Below are 22,308 nucleotides of genomic sequence, written 5' to 3'. Positions count from 1 at the left end.
TTCAGGTCTAAATTAACCACCTTCTGGTTTTCGAGCCGAAGAGCTCAGGAGAGTCCCAGCCATTGCACAGACATAACATTTCTGCAGCCCATCTCACACAGAGAGGCTTCAAACTCTGATTTCAAAGGCTCGCTCATGCAAGTCAAAATTATGCCCTCAAACATACGTACTGCAGAATCCCTGAAGTGCTTAATTCACACCCCATTACAGGCTGCAGCACACAGGAGGGGAAGATTTAGTCACTGTTTAGTCAACGGTAACAACTGCTATGGGCAACAATGTGCAGCAGTGGCTGAGTCCCTTGGGGCGTCGCCTCACTCGGGCTTTGCTCAGCGCGGCATCAGCACTGATGGTTGGTTAGGTGGGTGTTTGGGGCTGAGCCACATACACCTGCTGAAGCTGGAATGTTTTCATTTGTATTCACTATGGCAAATTCTCCCTCAGTCTCACACCCTATGTTCTTTGTCAAATCACAGCTGAAGGGCTTCTTGCTCAAGGAACGCAGCCCAAATTCTTCTGACAACCAGGTTGGATTAGGGTGATTCACTTCATGAATCAGACAGAACGTGCCCTACACTAGCCATTGCTTTTCCATGCTGTGCAGAAGCATAATTTTGTAAATACTCTAAAGTCCTACTCTCATGGGTCTCATTCATTTCATTTTGCCCTTGCCCGTGGCTGATTAATTTAAATTAAATTTCATGCCAGCCAGCTCAAGCAATCTGCACAGTGTACAGAAATCCAGAGTTTCCACTAGAAGGGAAAATTGTTTTCACCAGTTACGAATGTTTTCAGAAAAGGTCAGAAATCTAAATGCACTGATATCAAAGACAGGAATTAAAAAATTCAATCACAACAATCTTTGATGTAAAAGTCCAGTTGAAAAATCCAGCTGGGTTACCTATGATTTTTTTTTTCTGAGTTTAGTATACATCTGAATAAAAAAATTTGAAATGTAAAACAACCACCCTGCCTTTAAAGATGGATCTCTGTAAAAAGAGCCAGGAATGTACTAAGCTATTTCCAGCAAATGGCCAAGCTAAACAACACACAGTGACAAAATTTTCCCTGAATAAAAACAATGTTATACATTTCATGACTATTCACTACATTGCTCCTAAACTGGGTTCACATTTTGGGCCAGTATTTCAACTGGGTCTTAAGGTTAGCTCACCCCTATCTTCTAACATTAAAGGCCTCATTCCAGGCACAGAGGGGAAGTTAAAAAAAAAAAAAAAAAAAAAAAAACCAAAAAAACTTGCCCTAAGTTTCTCTCACTTGAAATTTTATTCTATTTAAATAATATACAAATCTTCTAGTGTTAAATGCAGAATCACATATCAGAGGTACTGGAATGCAGCTGAACGACATGATACACAGAATATAATCCCAATACATAGACCTTCCTGTAGTCTTGATATCAATGTGACAGAATATCCTCTAACTGTATACTCATGTGGAATAACTGGGATACTACATTTGGAATAATCAGTGGGTTTTGAACCTAATCCAGCAACTTTTTGTCAGGTGGAAGTCTTACTCATATTAACTTCAGGAACACGGGCTTTTCTGAGTAAGAGTCTAAGATTGCAGAGTCAGCAGAGGCTCATACTATTAGAAGTGCATTACTTTATATTACATTTATTCACAGGGGAGATTAGTGTTTTAACTGGCTGGTCTCAAAATTCATAGTTAATTGCAAAATTCAGAGTCTTTAGTGTTTTTTTGGTTCCCTCTAGTACCCAGTTCCAATAAATATGCTGGTGCCATTAGAAATTACATTGCGTAAGTCTCTATTAAACAAAACATTTCAAGATGTAAACTCTTAAAAAGAGCAGTATATATTTTGCTGAGGCCATCCCCAAAATTGGTTTGGGTCAATCCAATTTCTTTTACATGATTTTGGATATCTAGACTGTACAAAACTTTTTGTAATCTAATTACATGAAACAAAAGAACACATCAAAGGCAAAAAGGTGAACCCTAGAGGCTCTTCACTAAAAAAACTTCACTTTCTTTTTTTCTTTTATATTATTTAATGAAGAATCGTAGCCCTCTCAAGAAAATATTTGTTCTCTAGGCAAATGTCACCTACCTATCTGTGAAGCTTTAAATGTTGTGGCTCTAAAGCAAGTATCACTGAATAGCTAAATAACATTACCAAGGTATCAGCTGCTTCATGTTTGTCATTGCGAGTATGGAATATTCTCCTGTTAGCTGAGTGTCTGACTTAGCCCAAGCTCACAATAAAATGTTTGGCTGGATGATCAGTGATTGATGTGAAGGGAGCCCGGGGACTTCAGTCCAGCTTCCAGTGGCTGCATTCTCCACACGCGCAGCCACAAAGCATGAAAGTCAAAGACTGGGAGGGCAGGAAGAGCAACCTGTTACCTCCCCACGGGGTGCAAGTCAAGGACTCTCCTATTTGGATTTGAAGTACAGTGGTAAAGACCTGAAGTGACAAATACACAGCTACTGCCTAGTCTCTGTGTTGTATAGCTAACAGCAAGGCTCTATCTCTTGGGGCAGGAATTCTTCCCCATCAGTACCCTCATTCATTTTTTGCCTTTAATAGCTGATGATTTGTTAAGAAGACAAAGAAAATGTCTTAGTGTTTGATTCAGCTTTAGAAACAAAGGGACATTCTGAAAGACTTAACTATTAGACCTGAGTGTGGCAGATGAGAAATAAAGGGTTAAGAAAACTAATCGTGGGCAGCCATCAAGCGGCAGAGAGTAGCAAACATACTGGACACAAACAGGTGATAAAAGCCGATAAGAGAGATGACAAAATTAAGAAAATAAAGAACACTGTTATAGAGATTTATAGATCGGCTAAAGCAGAGCAAAATAAATGATAACAAACACTGATAAAAAAGAAATGGGGCATCAGCCATATAAACACGCAGGAAACTTCAATGCTTCTGTATAGTACTATGACACTGCTTTGTTTACACCAGAGTTGACCTTTTGCTCCCAAAGAAGTTTATTAACCATCTTGGTCTTTCTTTGTGTTGCTTTACTCATCAAGAGAAAGTTGTACAGGGTTGATTCTGATGAATGGCTTTTTCAGAAAGTCAAGTTATCCTTGACTAGATGCAGATGGCCTAGTAAAAAATGAACGCTGCCAGCAGACATTGTCTTTATCAGTAGTAAAAGTTCAGCAGGGACTAGACTTCCTCATCTCTGGCCAGAGAAGCCCAGCCTTCTGTTTCAGCACCATATCACATATTGTCCTAATGAATTCTTGTAACACACTGCAGCCCAGATAAATATGCTTATATTAATGTTTTTTGGCAGTCTGGGGCATGGTACAGAATTGACACAAGTGTTTGGATTCTGCCTGCAGCAGACACTAGGAATTCATGCAGCTTAGAAATATTAGACCGTTGTTAGGTTGTTTGTCCTGTGTGATGACCTTCAGCACTGCAAACTGCAGCTCGTCCTCCCCAGACCGGCTTCACAAAGGGAAGCCTGTAGCAAGGCCACGCTGAAGTTCTGCAGCTCGGAGTGGGGTGAGGAAGCAGCTCAGTCACTAGAGGGTTCCATTCATTCCACGGCCGTGCAAAAACTAATTTGAGATTTATATTTCAGATGGTCCAGTGGAATTTCACCAGGGCAATATCCACTGCAGGCAATTCAAATCCTGCTGCCATGTGTCCTTTCCTTTCTTGATTCTCTGTGAATTCTTCCTTCTAATAACAGAAACATGCCTCTCCACACTTCTGAGGTAACGTGCAGTGAGTGATTTACAGCACACCTCTCTTCAGAGCATGAAGCACCATCCTAGGCAGCCTAAAGGGCAGTAGGAGCTTGGCCTTTGAAGAAGGCCCCAGGCAACCAGATTTTTAAAAGTCTGTAATTCTCAACAGCTACCGAAGTCCACTTGGATAAATGCTGCAATTACAATAACAGCACAATACCATACTCCGGCTACTGAACTACATTTTTGAGTTGTATGACATGAGAGCCTTCAGCTCTGACTGCTGCTTTGTAAGTCCTGTAACTTTCTGTTGCAAGTTAGGAAATTCCTCCAGCTGCAGTGGGTGGCTTGGCTGCATTGCATTCCCAGAAACACAGCTGCAAGCAAACCCTCTAGGCTGAGCCGTCTAGTGGCTGAGAGTGAAAAAGCTCTCCTGCTCTAAATACAGGTCTTTGTTGGCCTGGAGTTCTTGTCATACAGTAGATAAAAACCTCTTTATTTGCCTTTACAATGTACCTTTACTGTGCAGCTAGGCTGATAACTTAACCTAAAAACCTCAGCGATATGGTTAAAAATGTCAGAGACCTTCCCGGGAGGAAACATTAAGCAGATGTGATTATTGTATGAGTAGAGCGCGTGCACGAGGACACGCCATTTCCCAGGAAACTCTGGGACAGGATTTTTTTCTGGGCCGTAAGGTTACTTTTTTTTTTTGTAGTTATGTTTTTCAACATTTCATTCAAATGAATGGGAGTTCTGGGGCATGACTCAGATGGGAATGAGCCATTAAAAGAAACAGCCTGAGAATAAATACAGTTGTATTTCTCTCCTGCACCTCCATACTAAAGCGTCTCAGTGCCCTGTGTGATTTTATAACCTCCTAGCACCCAAAGGGCTTTTTTGATGCTGGGGAAGGGCAACTAGTTTTATATTAGATTTATCTAGTCATTCAAGCTAGGATGATCAGCCAAGTCCTTCCACTACCGCTCAGTTTATTTTTGCAGATTAAGATTTTGGCTCTGCAAGAGTTCATCAGAACATAGCTAGCCTGTTTCACATAAAAAACAGTGATGCTGTTAAATCATATCTACGGGATAAGCATTTAGTCATCAGGAATAGAAAAGCCCAGCCTAGGACTATACTTTCTCATTCACAACTTTAAGTGCCTTTAAACACTTGCCTTTTAAAGACTTATCTGTGGCTTGCAACCTCTTCTCCCGCTACTCCATGTTTCTACAGTGCCTGGTATGAGATCTGTCCATGTTATGTGTGTCTTATAGGATAATTTCACCTTTCAGACCTTGCTGCTCAGAGCCCTCTGAAGTCTCAAAAGTAACATTTTAGCTGCAGAAGCTGGCATTTGTGTTTGGACCACAATCTATATAGAAAACTGCACTTTATTTATTTGATGCTCTAGCTTACTTCTAGCAGCCGTGCTGGTCTTGGTTTCTTCATGACCACCATTTTACTGTGCTGGTGGAATGACATCAGCGCAGAGATGGCCAAACCAAGCACTTAAAACTAGGCTTCATCATGCTGCTATTTGAAGCCACAGAAGTTCTGCCAGCTTTTTTTATGGGAATCAACACAGGCTGTGCTGACAACGTGAAAGCATGCAAAGCTTCGTACAAGCAGAGAACGTAACCTCAGTATATTTTGTCTTTGCCTCATTCGAATTATACCCTAGCCAACCCTGTTCTTTCCTACATTACACGTGGTCTTTCATGAAATACGAAAAAAAAAGCTTTTTCTTTCTGTTTTTCTTCTGGTGCCTCTTGCTGTGCTTTGCACTGGTAACTTGCAAGAGGACAAGCTGCTTGTGTAGAAGCTTCTCAAAAACCTGCTTTTTAGCAAGTCTGCCAGAGCACCTCACTAGTGAAACCAAGGGCAGCGCTTATGACCAGTGCATCTGAGAGCACACCCATTTCTGTCTGCCAGGCTCATCTTCCTTTCAAACTGTTCTGGCAGTTTCCCTTCACCCCTCACAGGGCTCTGCTGACAGCCCTGGTAAGTCTCCCCTGAATGCCAAGAGCCGCTCTGCTCCTCTACTGAGCAACTGGGGCTGAAAGCGCTCTCTGAGGCTATTGGCCCACCGTGCCTGTCCTCTGGGTTTATCTCAGCTCTACCCCCAGTTTTGTCACTGTATCCTTCAATCCCCTCTCTCCCCATAAAAGTGTCTAGCTGTCTCTTAAACTCACTTTACCATTTGCTTCTTTGACCTCACTTGGCAACTTATCCTTGTGTTTATTATTTGAGGTGGAATAGTTCTGGCTACATTCCTGGTTTTACTCTTAATTGTCTAATTTTTAGAATGGTGTCAGTGGGGTTGGGATGTGGGTTTGGGCTTTTTTTAACTCATCGCTCTTGTGACCAGGTCTTCTGTTTCATTAGGCTCCTTCGTGTCATCAGGACTTCCAATAACTAAAAGAATCCTAATGAATCTTTTATTGGATCTTACCAAATATCAGAGCTGGGCTTTCTTGTCCATTAGTGCCACTTTGAACTGCATACACTGCCTTTAATTACTTTTTTGTTAATTGGAGGGGAGGGAGGGGGGAGGAGAATTTTCCCCAAGCAAATAGGAGTTCCCCAACTGAAAAGCTGAGTGAGTCTCCCTGCCCGTACTTGCCCCAGAGGGAAGGTACAAAAAGGGCTCGAGCAGGACCGAGCAGAACTTTTACACACCCTCTTGCAGCTCACCTCTGCCTGCTTGTTGCCTTTGCATACCCACCTCACGCTAGGTCCAGGTACCTCTGAGGTGTGGGGCTGCAGGCACCTCCCCAGAGCCCCTCGATCCACTCCAGAGCCTTGTCAGGCTTTTGGACAAGGCGCTGGGATCAGCTTGCTTACCATGTTGGATTTGCTGTCAGGTCACACTGCTGATGGGAAATGACTGCACATGATAGGGTTCTCTCAGTGCCTGCCTGGGGAAAGGGAAGGAGGAAGAAACACTGATTTAAAGCTCCTACCTGCATCTTCAGGAACTGTTCCCAGTTGCTGTAAGGTTGGTTGGTGAAGCAGTGAAATGAATCCTACTGAGATCCTGAAACAGATAGGCCTGGTTGGAGTGGCTTCTAAAATGAACAACTCACCTAACCCACCATGGAAAGAGAAGCAAAAAGCTACTTCTTTGCAAGGCCCCCAGTTCCCTTACAGGAATCAGCACCTGTGTGAAGGATGGACTGCCGTCAGGTTGGTTGCCTAATTGCAGCAAGATTTGTACCTCCTGTTTGGTCAGTATAGTCCGTACCCCTAAAGAATATGACATGAACCAGAAGGATGATGATGTGGGTACAGTTTAGGCTCTCATGTTTTCCTAAAGTAGAAGGGACACTTTGCTGGACTCACTTACCTTGAAAAAAATTGGCACAAGTAAAGCCTTGAATCTCAGCTCACACCATCAGAGAGGCTCCCTTTCCTACCCAACACATCTTGTACATGATGAAGTGACAAGAAAAAGTAGAAGTGTTACCTATATAATTAACATTCACCATTCTGGGGGATTATGGAAGCTACGGGACAGGAATAGCATGCCAGTCACAGCAGGACATTAACCATCAGCCAAAATAACATTGGTCACTATTTTCAGTTTAAGAACAGAGGGCAGAGGCATAAAAGATTTGCTCGATTAATTGTGGGATTGAAAATTTTCCAGAGAGCTAAGGACACTTGTAAGATATAATAGAGTGCAGCCCCCTCATCTTTCACATGGAGGTCAAGCTCACAGAAACTCGGCCTGCTGTGCAGTTTCTGCTTGCTGCAAAATGAGGAACTGCATGCTGCAAGAAGCAGCGTCTGGGGGCTGCTTCTGAGAAATTCATGTAGTAAAGCACTCCAATAAAGGTGGCTTACCTTGCTGATAGAATCTTGAAAACAGGGAAATAAAAGGGAGAGACATAAAATGCCTCTCATGACAAAGACTGTAAAATAACTAGGAATAAAATTTTTTTTAAAAATCTTGTAAGCATTTACCATTGTCTTCACTGTACTCGGCGGGTTGGGGGACATAATGATCACCAAACAACAGAGTAGTGAGAAGTATTTTCATTTAAAAAGTGACGACAGCAAAAACAAAAGGACATGCTCTGTCACTCATCAACGCACGCTTCATTTTTTGTAGCCATCTACCATTATTATTTGGCATGCAATTCACTAAGCAGCAAAACCGTGGCTGTAGTTATTTACAGGTCACTGGAAGTCTGGCCTGTGCTGCAGTGGAGTTTTGGTTGTATTTCACAAAAGATAGTTTTATTTATGTTTGACTAACGCAGGCACAACTGGAGGCTGATTTTTCTTTTTTGGGCTTTTAGTATAAACACTCGTGGCAGCTCTGTATTTTGGGTACAGACTGAAAAACAGATTGTTTTGTAGTTGCAGAAGACTGCCGGGTAAATCAGAGGACGTTGTTATTGTGACTGAACTTTTCTCTCAAGAAAGCAGGAGGAGTTGCTTTATTTTTTAATTCTGTGCAGTTTTATGTACACCATTAGCTCCAAATATTTGATGTTTGCCACACTTGTTATGAGTTTCTCCAGAGAGATGCTGTCTTTTGGCAGCAAAAGATAAAGTTGACTGATACAAATGAGTCACAGTACCCCAACAGTAATTAACAGTGATGCAATACCCATGCGAAAAAGAGGACTTGAAGAATTAACTGTTGAGTTTTCTTGACGATGCAGCTGCACTTTAAGAGACAAAGCTCAACCCATCATAGAACTCCATTGTGTACATTAGAGAAAAAAGCTTGGCAAGATACATTAAAGATTTTTGCTAAAGAGATACAAATATTTTGCAAGGTCAAAGGGCGCTGAGGCAGGCTGTACTTACTTGCAAGGAAAAGTAGGCAGTATGACAAAGAAACAGTAATATTTTTTTATCTTCATTTTCACACTTCATCATGTAAGAAAGACTGTCTTTTTCAACCTGCTGAACTGATTTAAGCCACCCCAACTCTAAGTTAACTTTTACTTAGAAGTCAGTGTACAACATCCTAATCTAAGAAGTTATCTGTGCTTATAGTTTCAGCACAGTTCTACAGAAGGCCAGTACTGCTATTTATAAACTGGGTTTTACTGTTCTATAAAGTTCTTACACAAATCTTACAGGTCCAAAGAGAAGGAATAGTTTGGTAAGAAGACGAACGATTGAAGCAACTGTTTTATAGCACAATATGAAACTTGACACTGTTTGCTGCTGCCAGTATGATTCCCAAGTGAGATGGATAAATTGTGGTCAAGACCTGGACAGGTTAACTAGTGGTCATCAGTGCTGGTGGTACCTTTATATACAAAAAAAAAAAAAAATGGATACTATTGGACAGGGCATTTGAAATTTAATACCAGACATGAAACAAGACATCTGTTGGACTCTCATTTGTTTCTCTTTGAATGGGCTTTAATTGAAAGCTCAGTGAAAAATGCAGGTTACATTCTTAGTGTTATCAATAGTTTGTAACAGCAACAACATCAGAACAGTGATGCATCTAATATTTATACACTTTCTAATTTAAGATGTCTAAGAGCAATACATTATCAGATATATATATATACACACAATTTCGAGCAATTAAAAGTAAATAATAAACCCCTCCTCCCAAAACCCTGAAACAATATATTTCCTTACACTAATAATGTCTTTTTCACATATACTTGACAAAGAGTCTTTTTAAGTTACTTATCTTAAGAGTAATCTGTTAATGGAGATCCTGGACCAGCCCCGTTAAAAGTTCAGTTTTAAGTTTATACAGCTTGCTAGCCACATAACCAGTGTGGCTTTACATTGTAAACAAATCCCAAATGTCTACAATGATTGGAATTAGTTTTGTGTAAAGGAGATCTATGCATCTTATGATAGAATAAATTTAAACCAATACATTAAAAAAAGAGGGAGAAAGGGAGAGAGTTATTTGACAAACAAAGCCAGTTTTGGGGATCAATTACGTGATTATTTAAAAAACAAGTTAACTCAATGGTAAGATTCTTATTTTCTGTATAGAGAGGCTCTGGTTCATCTAGCTTTAGCTGTTCTAGAAATAGACCTTTTAAAGAAAGGTTTGATTTGTGAAATTCAAAAGCATGTTTTCAACTTTAAAAGCTTGCCCTTTGGCAGTACAAGTACAAAGTTTACCAAAAGTATCTCAGGTGATTGTTCCAACTCATTTTGTGAGGATAGCTGCACTAGCATTTGGAAACCTCAGCATATGCACAGATGCAGTAAGTGTAAAGCTTACTTTCAACAGGGAGGAATCACCCTACCCACTGCAGGACTTAAAAAGGTACAACAATATGAACCTAGAAAAGTTTTAGTGAAAATAAAACCAAACTGGAGACAGGTGTGGAAGGTAAGCACAGTTTATAGTAATCTTGAAACTGTGACGATCTTGTGTACTCTTTAACAAAATTACAAATAAAAACCTCTTGAACTTATTGAATAGGAACTTGTGTAAGTCCAAATGGCAGACAAGGCTGAGCAGAATCCTACAGTTTAGTTAACTTGTGTCAAATGGGATGCGAAGACAGCTGCAGCTTTCTGACAGAGGTGATCGAAGATGGCTGATAAAGTTTGCAGTAGCTCATAATGTCCCATCTGGTTTATTCACTTGTTTGAACTGCCTAAAGGGCCAACTGCAGTTTAGTCATGTTCCTCTGGTGCATGTTGTGATGACGAACTAATTCATCAGACCTGGCAAATTTTTTTTGACAGCTGGGCCACCGGCAACTGAAAGGCTTTTCACCTGTTAACAAAACACCCTGTTATTAACTGGGTATACAGCTTGCCTGAGACACTGCTAGTTGTTTTCTTTCTGCAGGGTTGTGAGGAGCTAGGCAGAGCCCCTGTCAGAAGGAAAGGCATCCAGGGCTGTCCTGAGAGGGTGTGGGAGTGCGCTCAATACCCGCTCACACCAGCACTCAGTGCTTTCCTACATCTCCCTCAGCTGATCTTTAACAACTGCCTTGTCAGATGACGTAGGACATTCTGCAGTGGTTCATTCCCAAAGACAGGCCCTTACTGAACACTGTGCTGCCATGTCTATGCTACTCTCAGCTCTTGAATGAACTAGTTTAAAAGTCACTCTGGCATTTGCACAAGCTTCAGTCACACCTTGGACTGTGGTGGAGACAGTCACTGTGAAAATTGTCAGTGACTATTTGGAGCTTGACCTCAAGTCAAGGAGAGCTTTTCCAGCTAGTTCAATGAGTTTTGGCTGAAGTTGTTTGAAACTGGTGAGTGTAAGTGAATATGGTAGAAGCAAGAGTTCGGCATGAAGTCTGCTGAGCCAGACTGAAAGTTTCCCACTGCTTTCTAAATAAAGCAGATTCACATCTATGGGAGACGTTAAAGGCTCAAAACATTCTGTATTTTTCTAACATGCCCCTGAGCATAATATTCACTAAAAATTACCCCAAGCAAAGCACATTCAATTTTAACAAGAAATGCCATCACCTTTTTACAGTTTAATCTGGTCTCTCCATTTTCTACAATGTTTAAGTGGAATTTCAGGCTGTGTTTCTGATGCCACAGGAATGCTGATGGAATGCTTTCATTAGCTCAGAGCAGTGCCCGGTGACTCATGTTTCTTTTAGAATTGCATTTTCTTTTTTTTTCCCCAAAAATAGAGGCAATATTTTAAAGTAGGTTCAGCTCTGGGGCTGGGCTCTTCGGTGCTGTCTACACACCTTATACTCTCCAACTCCAGACACACTAGGGTGGTATGAGCTCACCCAGACATCTTCTCCTCTTCTTTGCCTCACACTTCGTCTCACAAACATCCAAAATCAGGCAAAAGGGGATTTGGGATTGACATAAGCGTATTTCTCTTTGCAAAATCCCATGCAATATATTTAAGGGAGGGGTGTGTTTTAAAATCTACTTTATCCACTTAACATACATGTTGGCAAAAGCATCAACTGTCTCACATGAGTGCATAAAACAGTATGGGACAAAATTGATCCGGTCAGAGCTACTGATAAAAATCACAGATTGTATAAAGCGGTCTTCTTTCAGCTCAGCAGCATTAGCAAAACCATCCTGTGAACTGATGCAGGTTATCTATTACTGGCCAGTTTTTCACTGAACTATCATAGTAAAAGCAGCACAGTTTTGCTGTTTCACAAACAATTCTGGTCGCCCTCTCACAACAGGGGGCAGCAATCTTTATTAGTTTCATGCTGGGCACAAATTACGTTGTACAGCTTCACTGTACAGATACCAGAAATCACATTTCTGTTGCTAAAAAGTGTATATGGATGTATGGAGTTTTCCTTTGATTTTTTTTTTTTTTTTTTTTTTTTTGCTTTCTACAGCAAAGACTGCTGTCACAGTTGTTTGTGGAGACAAAAAGCCCTGAATTTGTAGCTTAACAAATAGTTTGTAGCTTAAAAAGTAGTTTGACTTAAAATTAGGATGGAATTAAATGGAAGTCACCTGTGCTTTGCTTCATCAAGATTTAACATGGAGAAAGTCAACTTGAGCTAGGTGTTTTGTTACAAAATTTAGAGGGCACAAGAAAGAGGAATGAAGCTACAGGGCAAGATGGAAGTGAAAAATCCCCACCCACCACTCTGCTCATTCCTCTCAGGCTATGTATATTTTACAGTCAAAGGAGCATGACACATCCAAAACCGCCAGCAGGAGCATCATCACAGCAGCACACAGCTGGGCTGCAGAGCCTGCGCAGAACCTGAGCCAGTGGCAGGCAGTAAGCCCACGCAAAGGCCTGTGCTATGAGGTTATCAGTGCTCAAGTGAGGCTGCTTTTAGCAATGAGTGCAGTGTGGGCTTGGATAACATGGAGCAAGGAGGAACTAGAGCAGGGAGATGAGTTTCACTAGAAAAAAGAGAGCAAGTTCTTTATTGATTTAGCTAATCTGGGTTAAAAAATTACTGGAGTCATGAAAGTCATGAATTAGCAGATCAGTTAGCAATGAAATGTGATGGGGAATGTAATTTATCCTGACTTACTAGCACGTGTCAACCGCTGCCATTGTGTCTCTACCAGACTGTTACCTCTTGCTGATCAAGAAAATATCTTTCTTCATGCAAATGCACACATACCCCGGGCTCTGCAGCTCAGCATGAGACTCTGAGGAGAACCCAGGAACACAGCCATGCCCTTTACCATTTGCAGATTGCAAGTGCAGGTATGGCCATTACTTGAAGCATTTATTTGGCCAGTGCCACAGATAATGCCATTGTTCTCAGGTGAATCATTTCCTTTATTAAAATTTATCTTTTATTTTTGAAAGTCTCAAATATGTGTTTTTATGATCCAGAAGAGAAAAAAGAATCCTTAGCAGGGAGAAAATGATTTTCAGGCTCCTTTTCCATCTGTACAGAGACTGGATTTAAAAGGTTAACACCAGCATAGAAATCACTGTGACATCTAATAATGTGTCAAAGTGCTCAGTAATCAATTATTTGGTAAAAATACTGTATACATAGTGGAAGATAATAGAAAATGCCAGTTCATAGGAATAATTCTAACACTTAAAACTAAAACATAGAGGTTGCTGCAGTTGCTCCTTAATGGTGTTTACATTTATGTGAGGGCAGAGCAGACTAAAATGGCCTCCTATGTTTTTCCTCTGTATTTATATGAAATACTATGGTCGCTACAAAAAGGTCCTTGAATATTTGAGTAAACTTTCACTTTAGTGTCTGTCAGTGTGAGTTTGCAAAAGGCACTCCTTTTATCTTCTGGAGAGATTACAGTACAAGCAGCAACAGCAAGAGCTTTGCCGTGCTATCCTGCATTAGGCTCAACTGACACTTAGGAGAAGCATGAGTAGGCATGAATACTTTAGATTACAGACCTTCGCCTAAGCTAGAATAAAAACTTCTATCTTGTAGGGTTTTTTCAGTAAAAGCAGTAGATCAATTTGACATTTGCGGGCTGAGACCATGATGTTCAGTTCACAATAGCTGACAAAATATATTTTGCCAAGCTGAAATTTCTTTAAACATGAAGGAAGAAAGCGTAGTTTCCAAAATCACCTAAGTCCCTTTGTGAAAAGTGACTATGACACGTGGTCACACTGAAAAATCAGCACACTCTGAAACTCTTTCTGCTGTTTTGAGTATTAAACTCCTGGTTAAGAGACTTTCTAATAATGTAATTTACAATAACATTTATTTAAACTTTAAAAATAATGAAATATAAATGTGAAGAAAAGTTTACGCACTTGTTTTACCTGTATGAGTCCTGGTATGAGTCTTCAGATGGTCAGATCTGGAGAACTTTCTCTGACAGGTTTTACACTGGAAGGGCTTCACTCCTGAAGAGACAAAGAAAAAATCTATTCTTATATCCCAACACCTTTTGGAAGAGTGAAAGAAATCAGCTATTTCTGAATTTTCAAAAGCCTGGATTTTTTTGTACTAGTTACGGTAACTGCTCCTCCCAGCTTCATGCCTACACATTACAGAAAGTCGTTAATTAGGCTACCAGTCCTTTGTAACCTTCTGTTCCAATGTCTGGGTCTGAAGCATCCAAACAGCACCATCATAAACAAACACCCACTTACACTGCTGGACTAAGGAGGATCTGCAAACCTTGTTAATTCTGACCCCGTGGCTTGGCACTATTGGTATCATGTATAAGCAAATATGACATGAGAACAATAGAGGTGCAGAGGTGTATTTTTATACGCCCCCAATGGGCTTAACTTACTTTACACTTCTACTGTTCACTTCACACACTACACATAAATCTTGGGGACTGCTTAACACAGATATGTTCTAGCATTTGCTAGAAATATATTTTTTATATATGCCTATTTTAGCAGTTGCTAAAAATATATCATCCCAACACTTTTACCACCAGCTTTCAGAGACACTTCCTACATTTCTCATTAACACCGTTTAAGTGGGATAGAACATCTTTAGCAAGAAATGTAGTAGGCAGGAATCCACCACAGAACAGCGAGTAAAACAACTGTCAGGCCACTCCCTGAGATACAGGAGACCCAAATGCAATTTCTTGCTGTGACAGTCAGAGAAGTACTCTGAAGTCCTTTCTCATGTTCGGTGCAGAGTGCCCTCATGGTTCCACCCCCAGCTAGGAGGCTGGAGTCACCACCAACTCCTCTTCTGTGACTTTGAGAAGGGAACCTCTCTCCCCTGTTAATCTAATCTAGACCTCCAAGAGCTCCTGAAATGCTGAAATGGGCTGTCTTGACATTTCCAGAAAATGGTGTATGTGCAAAAACCAACTCGCTGAATTTGGACTGAACTCACAAGTAGTTTTGGCTGTCTTGGAACATTTCACTCAGTAAATTATTCACAGAGAAAGTCTAGCTAAGGCCCAGACCCATTCATGACTGCTGCTGCCCTCTCTGCTCTCTGTGAACTGCTATGCACTTTCCAGGCTATTTGTGCAATCCAACCAGCCAGATCTTTGATGTTTCTCTCCTTGCTGCTCCTAGAATCTTTCTTTAGTTGGCAGAATTCAAAAAAGGCTCCAATCTAAGCTTAAGTGGTTTGCTGAATTATGGTCTTAAGCATAATAGCTGATATGGCTTTTCCTTCTCTACTTACCTGCTTTCCACATATAAATGTATAGTAATTCCACCAGCCTTTCAGGTTATGCACATGCAGCATTCACCTATCAGCATTGCCACACAAACATCAGAATACCAACAGTAGCATTTATCAGGTTACTCATTGGCAGCTTTTTCTTGCAGAACTGTTTGGTTTTTAAAAATACCATATTCCCTATATTGGGTATACAGTATAGAGCAAACAGATTCATTAAGAAAGCTGTTTCAAAAAGATGGTGGCAGGATCAAAGTGTCACCTATACAACCATAGTAGTGCTGAAGTGCCAATAGAAAAACTCACATCCAGTCCTCTCCTAAAGCTAACTTAAAGAATTTGGCACCGCGGGTATCGTGTATGAACAGGCACAACAGTTTAGAAGTATAAGTTTTGGATTGCAATTCTCATAAAGATGAACTCTAATGAGCAGAGATGTGTTGTCAACAAACCTGTGTGTCGTCTTTGGTGCCGTTTGAGTTGGTCTGAACGAGAAAATCTCCGTTCACAATCCTTAAAATCACACTGATAAGGTTTTTCACCTGTAAAGGACAAACAATTTATCAGAAAATGTGGCTAAATGAAGGAAAGTGTCAACCAGAATCAGGAGATGAAACATGTTACACTAAAAGACTTTTCTCCTGTCTAAAGCAGTCTAGTGGTACACCCGGACTCATTTGCTATAAAGCCACAGAACTGTGTTGGAATCAGTGGGGAAAGGCTGGCATAATTCTGCTGCAATGACACCGATATTGAATCTGCTCATTCTAAAAAAAAAAAAAAAGTCCATTAAGTTAAAGCTAGAAAAAAATTCAGGTTGCGTGAAATTTTTTTATGGTTTTCTGCTGGAAAAGAACAGAAATCTCTTGTTTTATATTTTTCAAAAACAACCTCAACCATATTAAGCCCTTTCCACCTGTTTCAGTAATATAAAATTTGTACAAGGCAACAACTTGCAGTTTGCTGTAAATTGGATTTGAAGCAAAAACTAAACCAATGACATCCATGGTGGTGGTAATTTTAACCATACTAGATGGACTAAAAGAAAATGAAGAGCAAAATTCAACCACAGAAAATTAAATTCTTCCCCAAAACCCAAATGATATTTCTGCCATAAAGTGCCATTAAATAGAATTTGTCATGTAGCTGCACATCTCTCGCAGGCAAGCCTATGAATTATTGCAAAGTTTCGTGTAAATATAAACTCTTCCTCCACCTCTCATACAGTTCAGCAGAGGTCCTCAGGATGGGTTTTTTTCTGGGACAAAAAGTGAGATTCTGACTTTTTAAGAAAAAATTTAATCCCTACAAGCTGGCTTCTCAGATGAACATGGCTTTCAATGCAAAGGACTTCACCAACCACATAAACACGCAAAAAGAAATGCAGCATTTGAGGAGCTTGAGGAAAGAAGGAAACACTGCTGGCATGTAGCATACCACAGAGTTAGTGAGATTCGGGAAGCACAAAAAACCCTAATCCTTATGCTGTTACAGGAGGAGCTGTATGATCTTCCAGATCTGGTTCGCATCTAATTTAAGGCCCCTTTGCATAACACTGCAATCCTGCAAGAGCCTCAGATATAACTACATTTATACCTACATAAAGTCTGTTTACAGTGCTACAGCCCTGCTCAGAGGCCTCAGAACAAGAAGTAACGAAACATCTCTCACTGCAAGGCTGGGAGAATCCTGGGCTTTATCTGGAAGGGACACACAAGACTGCCTGGGACCTGCTTTGTCTACAGCGGAAAGCTGAGATGTAAAACAAAGGTCCAGTAGGAAGGACCTAAAGAAAAACATCAGCTGAAGCAGACAGTGGGCTTAATTTCTCTGGATATATTTTTAAACACATATCACTTTCATAAATCTTCATTGCAAGTGCCTGCATTTCTGATTTTATTAGGTTGAGGAAACATATTCTGGTTGCACTGGTATTCTGAGATACCAGTGCAAACTATTTCGGTTTAAAGCAGAAGCATTCTGATCTAGCTAACACCATATAAATAGCATATTAAGAAGAGCATTCCAAATTCATACTGGTGTGGCTAAGATCAAAATTTCACAAAAGCAACTAAATCTGCAAGAACAAACTAACTTCCTGTGACAGTAACCCAAAGGAGTTTACTGATTCTCAAACCTAGGTGTGGACAATTTCCATGTCTGCTGTGCTTAATTTATTAGCATAAGGGATTAAAGTTGCCACAGGTGTTTGAAATAGTTCCATACACTTTGACCGCAAGCACTCCCTGGGGGGTGCCTGCTTTTCAGAAACCACTTACTTCCAAGGAATTCAGCCCTTTGGCAGATTTAAGAGGGGGAATGTCAGCAGAGCAGAATGCATTGACAGGATGATTGTCTGCTAATTGCAATAGAAACGCAGAAGATGGTTAAGGAGGTATTTGAATAAAACAGTATAGCAGGCATGATGGCAAAAAAATATTTCTCTAAGTACTTTGAAATACAATCTTCATTAAATTAAGGACAAATTTAACCAATGCATATATTAAAGGAATCAATCCAAGATGCTTACACAGAGGTATGATGACACTGCATAGAAAACAAAAAGCAAACAAACAAAAAGCAAACAAGCAAAAAGAAGCACAATATTTGGACAGAAATCCTGAATTCCCTCTCTCTCTACATTTTCCATGTCAGCTAGTGCCAAGCAAAATGCCTGCTACAGCCAACCGTCACATACCTGTTAACTCCCATAAGTTTCCTCAAAGCAGGACAACAGAAATGTCCCAGATTAGAAAAAGTTGTTAGTGCCTCATTAGACCACTATACTGAGAGAGGTTAGAGCAGTGTCTGTTTTTCCCAGAGGCCTACTGAAGCCCCTCCAGTAAAGGCTAAAGTCTCTTAATGTATGAAAAAATATCCCATAATGCTGTCACCTTCCTATGTGACCACATACAATTTCAAAACAAAACAGGAGACAAAGATGAAGCTTCACCAGTCCTTCCACCTGTGACTCGGAGGCTTCCATGATTATTTAAATTTCATTACTGAAAGAGGGCACACAAAAGAAATGCTAAACTTAGTGCATAATAAAATAGTGAAGGTGAAAGAGGACAGAGGGAATAGCAGTTCTTTAGGAAAATATTTAGAAAAAATAAAACTCGACAAGTATGAATCAGCCTTTGCACATATTGCAATCAATGCTTCTAATAAAATAAACCTTTTTGCTCAAAAATAGTTAACTTAAACTAGAGAAAGCGTGCATGTTTTCTCTGGAGAAAATTCACTTGCCCAGGTGCATGGGAAAACAGAAATTCCTACTGCTGTAGCCGTTGCACAAAATATTCATAACCATTGCATTTAGTTAAGGAGTGCTGCAGGGGCAAAAGCCCGCCACTAACAAGAAAACGTGAGGAGAGGAGGCTGATTTTGAAACCAAGACACTGCAAGTCTCAATGAGATTCTAAAGGCTTGTCTATAGTCCCTTCACCAATTTAAACCCCTTTTCTTGTTTACCCACTTAATCAAACGAGCACAACCCCACAATCACAACCTTGCCTCGCTAATGTAACATTTTCCTATTCAACATAATTTGCTTTAGCAAACTTAGGTAAAACGTATGTTTCTTTATTTAGTGGGGAGCCTTTATAGGTAATGCTTTCTGTCATCTTCACACCGTAGTTCAGGTGTGAGATGTCATTACTGTTTTGAAACTAATCTTGTATTTTAAATATAAAAGTGTTCTTATTTTATGCCGTAGAAACGAAAGCCTAAAACCAATCTGTGCTGGCTGAGGCCAAAGGTCCATCCAGCCCAGCAGTCTCCCACCATGGCCCACCGAAGATGCCTGCAGGAGAGCAGAAGATAGCAAGGATGCAACAGTGCTTTCCTTGGACACTCTCCTAATACCCAGCAGTTCATGAGGTATCACCTTTCTAATCCAAAGGCGGCTTTCTATTTAACAGTCATTAATGGAGTCTCTTTCCATTAATCTGTCCAGTTGTTTCTTGAACGCATGTAAGCTTTCACCTTCCACAGTATTCTGCAGAATGGTATTCCATGGGTTAAGTATGAAGGTCAGTGTTACAAAACAACATTAATGAAAGAGTGCTATCCTAGAAGTTATCACACTACACTCCTAAGAGAGAGCCTATGCAGTTCCCAGTTCAGGCACAATTATAACCATTTATCAATTTATCATCTCTGTATATAGAGGACATAGGTCTGTCTTTTGAAGGTGTTGTAATGATGAATGGTACTAATGACTCTAAAGCACTTAGCAGCACAGTGGCACACGCCATAGCAAAAGAATACTGGCTTTTGTCAATGCAAAGAAATCATTGTTAGATGATTGGCATAAAAATCATTATTAGACTGCATTACTTACACCCCCCAGAACCTCAGAAATTCAACAGCGGGACCCAAGTCCCCCACCACATAAAGGACAACCTTCCTGATTTACAGATTCTCATGCTTCTTTGTAGAAGCTCATAACTGCAATTAAGGAGCACATTTAAGCTGAAGAATATCCCTGGCAAACAGGCAGAGGATATTTCCTCTGCAAAGATGCTTAGCCTTCCATTAAGACAAATCCAGTTTTTCCACTGTGTGGCACTGAACCCAAAGGGTCTCTGGCAAGAATGCTGATGTTTCCACCATAAATGAAATTTATGGAGGTCTAGACATCAATTTGTTTCTGCAAAGTCATCTCTCAAGTCTGCCACAGGATGACAACTCACATTATTTGCTGTACTGTTGAAAAGTCATACGTATTTTTGCATTTCCTTTCAGAGGCTTATCTACTGCAGCAAAATACGCCAAGATAAGAAAAAAACGGTTTTGGCTGTACATGTTTCAATAAAGGCATTGTTAACAATGGATAAGCCGTCTTAGAGGGCACAAAATACCAACATATTTTCAACTAAAGCTATGTTGAAACATTGGCCAAAAGTGATTACAGATTCACACTTTGTGTTTCAGGGCCCTGCTTGATTTTGCAATGCTGCAACCAGTGAAGAATGGAAGATTTGATGAATGAGCCAGTCTCTGTAAGTATCTATTATAAAAAGAAAAAAGATAATCAAGAGCCAACATTATTCTGCAAAGATACTATCTGCTGGTTTAATATTAGATATATGTAACAGCTTGATTTCAAATCACGTGTTCATAATTTTAAAAACTGACCTACCACTGCACTAAGAAAGATGGAAGAGCTTCAAACCCATGAGTGAATCCAGAACCACCTTACAGGAGGACTAGTAAAATTTTACGTTGGCTGTAGAGAGGTATACCAAACACAGCCAAATTGTCCTCCGCTTGAGCTGACATCTGACAGCTCTCCCGACTTTACACTGGCTCGTCAGGATTCCCCCCATCAAAATGTTGAAGCAGAAGAAGAAGAGACACATCCCTTTGTTTAGTAAGAGTTAGGTGTTGTGTTGCCAAATACTTTCTGTCTAATGTGCTAAGTCCACCAAGCCAAATTTCTTTACCTAGTAAAGAACTCTTCTAGAATTCTGGGGTTTTGGAGTTCATTGGGTCACAAACAGAAGGATGATCAGAGAGCCTAAGGGACAGAACCATAAACCAACACCCTCACTCAAATCATATTGGCCCCTTAAGATATCCCTTAACATATAAAAACAAGCAGGTGGATAAAAGAAAGAAGGTGCAGAGAAGTGTGAACTGCAGCTACCATAACTGTTACCAAGAAGACACATGCATTCTTCAGTGACGATTGATCTGACCTTGGAGAAAACTGGTTTCCAAATTTTACTTTTGACAGTCAGCTTTTCCACACTCAAGGGGCACAAATCAGGGTTAGACAGACAAAGACATGAAGTTACAAAGGAGTCTGGAAATGGCTTTGCATCACAACAGTCAGATCAGCTGCCCAGGACTCCTGAAAAGCATGGGACTGAAAATGACCATTACGGCCACCATGTCCAGGCCCTCCCCCGCCCCAAGCAGCTAGGAAAATATGGCACCTCAGAAGTGTTCATAGACTATCCACTCCAAATGTATTGTAGACAACCCATTCCCATACAGTATAGTTCACCAAGCACTCCCAAAAACTAGGACTCACAGACCACGGGAAGAGACAGGGAATTAAGAGCACTATATTCTAAGCTTCTACAGAGCCAGGAATTTGGTAAGTAAAATTTCCAGGCAATAATCATAGGAAATGGCTAGTACCCATACACCAGGCTGAGGACAAAACCCTGCCAGCCTGATAAAGGGAAGAACTCCCTTCTGATCCTAAATCTGAATGCATCAGCCAGGCAAATTACCCAAGCAGTTCTCACACCAGCAGTGCACTACCCCTTGCTTCCTCTCTTTAGCTTCAAGCAACCTCAAAAGCTTACATGGTCTTATCAATGGCAATGTCTGTATCAGCAAATACAAGCTTTGGGAATCAAGCTGGATTCTTACTGAAAGTAACTTGCAAAGGTTTGAGAAATAAGTTTTGTTGTCAACACATCAAAATATAGTGGCAGAAAGATCTGGGCCCACCTGTACAGAGAGGTGTTTGAAGGGAAAAAAATGGTTTTCCTCTACCCTGTTCCACTATAGCATAAACTAAAGGAGGGGCATCTATGACCTCAAAGACAATGGGAGAAGTCTCCCTAGGGATGTTAGAGGGCCATGGTCCTATCCTCTATGTCTTTTGGGGCTTTTGTGCCTCCACATGCCTAGATTATAGGTGGTATAATTCTGAAAATCTTCTCCAGTTAAGGAAAAAAAAACCACGTAATCTGAAGTCCTTGTGATGCATCCAGAAATAATATTGCGAAAGCCAAGCAACTAAATGGAATAAAACACAGGACCAAAGCAAACAAATTATGACTGTTAAAATACAGAGTAAATCAATTTAGGAGTTAAAGAAATAGTGATTATGAGAAAATTTCATAAATGTTTAGGCTTACTCGAGAAAAATACTGCAGCTAATGGACCCCAAAATATCTCCAAATTTTCTTGTTTCCAATTTATTTACAGAAAATAGAATAGCATTTCTGTAGACCTTAATCTCTAAAGACTAAATTCCAATTACAATCTAAATTATCTTGAATGTGTAATCTTTGTGACTTACCTGTTCAGAAATTAAAAATGCTTTGTA

At 40.3% G+C, this 22,308-nt stretch overlaps 1 protein-coding gene across 5 annotated transcripts in view; it reads right to left on the bottom strand.

The window, feature by feature from the left end:
• Window positions 1–7,751: 7,751 nt before the first annotated feature.
• Window positions 7,752–22,308, bottom strand: part of WT1 (WT1 transcription factor) — a 38,163-nt gene continuing 23,606 nt past the window's right edge. Inside the window, exons 7-9 of one of the 5 annotated variants that reach the window (XM_064452808.1) lie at window positions 15,686–15,775; window positions 13,883–13,975; window positions 7,752–8,980 (exon numbers count right to left, since the gene is read on the bottom strand). In XM_064452808.1, coding sequence (XP_064308878.1) covers window positions 8,955–8,980; window positions 13,883–13,975; window positions 15,686–15,775 — 209 coding nt within the window. In that variant the 3' untranslated portion in view covers window positions 7,752–8,954. Of the gene's footprint in view, window positions 8,981–9,049; window positions 10,436–13,882; window positions 13,976–15,685; window positions 15,776–22,308 lie in introns of those variants that run through there. The other 4 variants (XM_064452809.1, XM_064452806.1, XM_064452810.1 and 1 more) reach the window with 4 other exon arrangements.

Source organism: Phalacrocorax carbo, chromosome 5, assembly GCF_963921805.1.
Source record: "Phalacrocorax carbo chromosome 5, bPhaCar2.1, whole genome shotgun sequence".
NCBI classification, from domain to species: Eukaryota; Metazoa; Chordata; class Aves; order Suliformes; family Phalacrocoracidae; genus Phalacrocorax; species Phalacrocorax carbo.
Note: the sequence above shows the minus strand (reverse complement) of the source record. Positions and strands in the feature narration are given on the sequence as shown.